At 36.8% G+C, this 5,082-nt stretch overlaps 1 protein-coding gene across 1 annotated transcript in view; it reads left to right on the top strand.

Annotated features, from left to right (window-relative positions):
* Window positions 1-4,680, top strand: part of LOC109839140 (fructokinase-2-like) — a 10,578-nt gene extending 5,898 nt beyond the window's left edge. The window contains 2 exon segments of the mRNA XM_020407568.1: window positions 4,155-4,271; window positions 4,377-4,680. Coding sequence (XP_020263157.1) covers window positions 4,155-4,271; window positions 4,377-4,508 — 249 coding nt within the window. The 3' untranslated portion in view covers window positions 4,509-4,680.

Genomic DNA, 5,082 nt, shown 5'->3' with positions numbered 1-5,082 from the left:
TATCGCATGAAAGAAGTCACTATGTCGCATGGACTGAACATGCTTTTAGTACGACCTTGAGAACGCCGTCAGAATCGCAGTCCCAAACACCCTTCCTCCTGGTGGATGTCCTTTCTTGACATTTCTTATCCACCTCTTCCACCTAATAATGTCCTTAGATGGATCCGTTAAACTTGATGTAACTGATTAGTACTTTACTTTCCATCAAACTAAGATGTACTAGGAGATGAACGACTTTGGAGTGTACACGCGCATTTTCATATATCCCCACAATTGTATAGAGCGGGAGATTTGCCTGTGCGGTTCTAGATGGTCCGCTAGAGTTCCAGCCGAATTTCGCAAAGCGGTGAGCAAAAGATATGACGCTCAGATCGCGATGTTCAGCATCTACAATTCTCATTTATACATGTTTCTGCGCAGATTAGATCGGAGAGGATGTCAGCATATTATGTATACCTTTTAACTTCTACATGAACTTGTTCTTTCTGAGCTATGCAGGACTGTTTGTGTTATATTATACCTATATGACCTGATGTTTTGGTGTGGCCGTTTGTTTGGGAGGTTAGAGTATGGTAAGAAAATTATACATTTACTCATAGGCATCCCTTTGTTGTTAGGCCTCCTAGTAATTAAATACAGAATTGTTGGCACGTGTAATTGAAAAAAATAAAAACCTTAAAAAATGAGGCCCCCTGCCAGCCCAGTGCATAATTATTTCGTTAATCTCACAACTGAAGGTTTTTTTTTTTAAATAAATCATTAAGCTGAGTGTACAATGCTGGCCTGCATGTAACTAATACTCTATAATATAAGTGTTCGAATTAATGATAATATTATTTCTTTTCATATATATGTTAGATCTATAGTATCAGATGTATAACGGTCCTTTGTGGTGATATACTAAAAGATCTACCGTGTTTATAACGCGAAATAAATAACTTAGGCGAAGCAACAAATTAGAGTTATAGGTATCTGTTTAGAGTCTGAGCACATGGAGTGGAGATGGATCGGTGCAATAATTCATGTGGCTAAAGGCTTCAGTTTATGTTCCTTTCTATTGCAGACATTAATAGCAGAATGAGCTTAATTAATTTGACCGAAATATATATTCATGTACAGTGTCCAAGGTGTTGTATATTTTCTTAAGAGGAGTTAATGCCCACTATGTTATGATATCTTTTCTTGTTTCTACACAAAAGTATTTAATCAGGAGACATAAGTTGATTCCAGTCTCTGTATTCTTAAACTAAAAACAAAATAGACCCCAGGATGTCTCCTTTATTTAGCCTCCTTCCTTTACACATAGGTTAAATCTCCTTTACTGTATTTGGGGATACATTGGAACAAAATTAACACGACGTTTCTCTATTTATTATATTATTTGATTGTTGTTCTGGAAATTAAATCACCTGGTAAGGGGAGTGTTGATTTTAAATACCGATTTGGGGTTCCTTTAAATGGATTTCAGATAGAACTTTTCAAATTAGTAATAGAACAATGCTGCTAATGATAAATATTCTAACAAGATGGATAAAATTTAGAAGTATTAAATGGATTATATAACTTAATCGGATGGCATGGTGGAAGACGAGTTTTCCAAGATTAATCATTTATAGGTTTAGAGTCATTATTACGTGCATACCTTAATTATCAACTTCTGTTAGTAATAAAGAACAAGATTCAGTATGTAACTCTCTGTAAGCCATGAGTCCTATAAATTGATATTAAGTAGTAAAAATAAATAAATTGAGCGAAATCCTGAAGTTTTCATTCAAACCATGGAACAGTTTCGACAGCTAAAACCATGCCCGATGATTATCTTTGGTAGAAGCTTCACAATACATGCAAGCCATTCTTTCTTATCCATCTCAAAAATAAATATAACTAGTAGCCCGCTTTGAGAAGACTCAAGATTATACCGGACATAATAGTCTCCTTTTACTTCTCCGCACACTTTTTTGCACCTTTCTAAGGTATTTGATCCTTCGCATTGTTAATGTTGTTGAGTTGGGTAGAGGAATGCATCACAGAAAAGGGACAAATATTTTAGGTTGAGTCTGCTATTGAGTTGAAATGTCCAAACAATCTCCCATTTCTCATTCATTAATGGTTTTTGACTTTGAGCCCTTCCCCGAAATAAATAAATCGGGATTATTTTTCCTCGAGTGAGTTGGTGCCCCCCTTCTTTTTGCCCCGAGCAGAGCCTATACATGAGCAACTCTTTCCTTTGACTCACCTACCACAATAGTTGGCTTTTATTTGCAATAACCAAAATCCTAACATATAGTTTAAGACTTTGCAGATCTTGGTTGTGCATCGGAGTTTGGTCCAACACGTTGGCTGGGTCTGTTGGGCTGACATCATGAGGAAAGAAGTGGTGTAGAGACGAAGGCGTGCTATTGACAAACATGCTCGATACTGCCCTCGCCTTTTGTAACGTCTGAATGTAGCTAACGGGGAGTAGTGAGGATTCATTGTTCTTAAGGGGGCACGAAATCCCTAGTGGCTGACATGCTGCTAACCGGAAGCAGTGTAGATCAACTTAAGAATCATTACATCGGCGCTGTGCAGAAGAATCTGATTGGCGCATTATATGGCCCAATCATGGGGTGGGGCTCATCTCCGAGCCTCGCCCGCTCTGCAACACATGGGCTCGGCTATGCGTGCCTGCTTAAGGAGGCTGCATCCTCCAATAACCATGTCGATTATGATCTTAAATTAGTTGTAGTGGTAAGTGATACATCACTCGTGGCCTTATTATACATAGTATAATGTGCTCTGCTCTAGATCGGCCAATTAATAAGCATGCTGGCAATGAGGGTACATGGAGTACAGATGGTAAGGTTATTGTTATTAGAAAAGAATTTATGATAAAGTGGTTGAAAAGAGAGAAGGGGAGATTGTTATTTAATAATGAGAGAACATAACCACAATAAGGAAAGGTATAGGGAGAATGTACAAGGGACTATTGAAGTTAACAAAAAGACACATAATTTAAGTAATTGGTACATTAGTATATTGTTGCTAATAAAGTTATACAAAAAAGTAAGAAAGTCGCTCTAGAAAAGAGTAGATGTGTACCGCATATCTCGGCGCTAGCATGATTTTTGATGCTTGGAACGACCCTGAATGTTGCAAACCTATATTTAATTAGTTATATCTGTACTATTTATTATATAGGCTTTACCTTGCGTTACAGCTATTTTCATACGGGGGTTATTATGGAAGAGTTGTGTGTTGTGTCTATATATATGTTAACTGGTATTATTTATGTGTGGAGGTGAGTGATACAAGGCTAGCGCTTAGTATATTATATAATACATTAGTCTAAAGATATAGGGTTTATATATGTAATAATTGTAAATTTGTTTCATATCTATATAGCTAAACCAAAACAGAATAATAAATATGAAATCAACCTATATGAATGTGGTCCCCCATTTGAATGTATATATATATATATATATATATATATATATGGGTATGTTTGGTACCAAGCACTTAATTTGTGCATCGTAGTAAGGTGACATATTTTCTTCCACTCATTCAAATGGGGGACTATATTCACATGGGTTGAATGTGGTCCCCCCATTTGAATGAGTGGATAAGAATGAGATACCTCACTACCAAGCACAAAATTTGTGCTTGGTACCAACCATACTCATTTTTCTCATATATATATATACATAAACACCTGCAATTTCTTGCTTACTGCAATATTTTTGGCTTCGTAAGATCCATAATTTTTAAATTGAACTCAATCTAATATAAAACCACTTGCATAGCTGCATTGCAGTAGACAGATAGTAAAGAAGTATGTCAATTATCTTCGAAATGGAACTAAGCTGTAAAGGAGATAATCGTTGGTGGCATACCAGAGAATACCCTTAAATTTACACCAAAGTTTTAATCCAGCACTGTGATAAGTTGGGGGTAAAGGCTTTGTTTTGATGTATCGCATACCTTCTTGAACTTCAATATTTGAGTTTCCAGAGTCATTTTTCCTTCTACCTGTTTGTATAAAAATGAATTGTATCACTGGCTTCTATTAGAATCAAACTGAGGATAATGTCCCTTGTTACTGCATTTATTATACTACCCGATGGTTATTTTTTTCTTCTGAACTCTCACATATCGAATACGATGAGCTTTAGGGATTCAAAGGAAGTGTAGCAGGGTATTCAGTGAAAACAGTAGACACAACTGGAGCAGGAGATGCTTTTGTTGGTGCTCTCCTTGTCTCTATTGCAAAGGATGATTCTATCTTTCAGGTCAATTTCTCTTCTTCAAAACTTCAGTATCATAATATCTATTCCTCTCAGTTTTCTTTTTAATCTGTGACCAATATTTATATTCATTTTGTTATTATTCTACAGAATGAAGAGAAGCTGAGGGAGGCACTTGCATTTGCAAATGCGTGTGGTGCGATTTGCACAACCCAGAAAGGAGCAATTCCAGCACTCCCCACCACTGCAGATGCTCTCGAGCTCGTAGGCAGGGGAAAATGAGACCATTGAGAGCATTCTTATCTTAGGATCTTGCATCTCATTATGCCAGGCAAAAATTAATTATCAGTTTGATATTTTCTCTGCGTTTTCTCTTGTTTGTGGTTTTAAGTGACAGAACAGGTTTTTGCTTTACAGCTTTCAATAAGGAAATTATGCATTGTTATGTTGTTCATATTGGTATTCTTTCTTCTGGTGCTTGATTTTTGTTGATACAAGTGATTACTAGAGATATCTTAACAGAATAGAGACGCGGTGAAATGATTTCTACCAGAACCCTGCATGGTGCAAGTATATCTGAACTGACAAGGGGCCATCAAAATATGCAAATTGTTCCTCTAAACTCTGTCTAGTCCTATAAGAATTTTCCATAGCTCTGCCGGTTGTGTTCTGATAGAGTGCATATCCTAACAGATGCCCCCATGCGAGTGGGCTGTTTTTCTCAATACAAGGGAAAAGCAGGAGGCTAGTGTGGTAATTTTACTTACCAGTCGTATGAACGAGAACTGCTCACCTGCATGTTGATAGTTCTTATGAAATGTGTAAATATTCTGATATTCCTTCGTGGGCCCAGTAA

Source organism: Asparagus officinalis, chromosome 4 (assembly GCF_001876935.1).
Source record: "Asparagus officinalis chromosome 4, Aspof.V1, whole genome shotgun sequence".
In the NCBI taxonomy this organism is placed as follows: domain Eukaryota; kingdom Viridiplantae; phylum Streptophyta; class Magnoliopsida; order Asparagales; family Asparagaceae; genus Asparagus; species Asparagus officinalis.
Note: the sequence above shows the minus strand (reverse complement) of the source record. Positions and strands in the feature narration are given on the sequence as shown.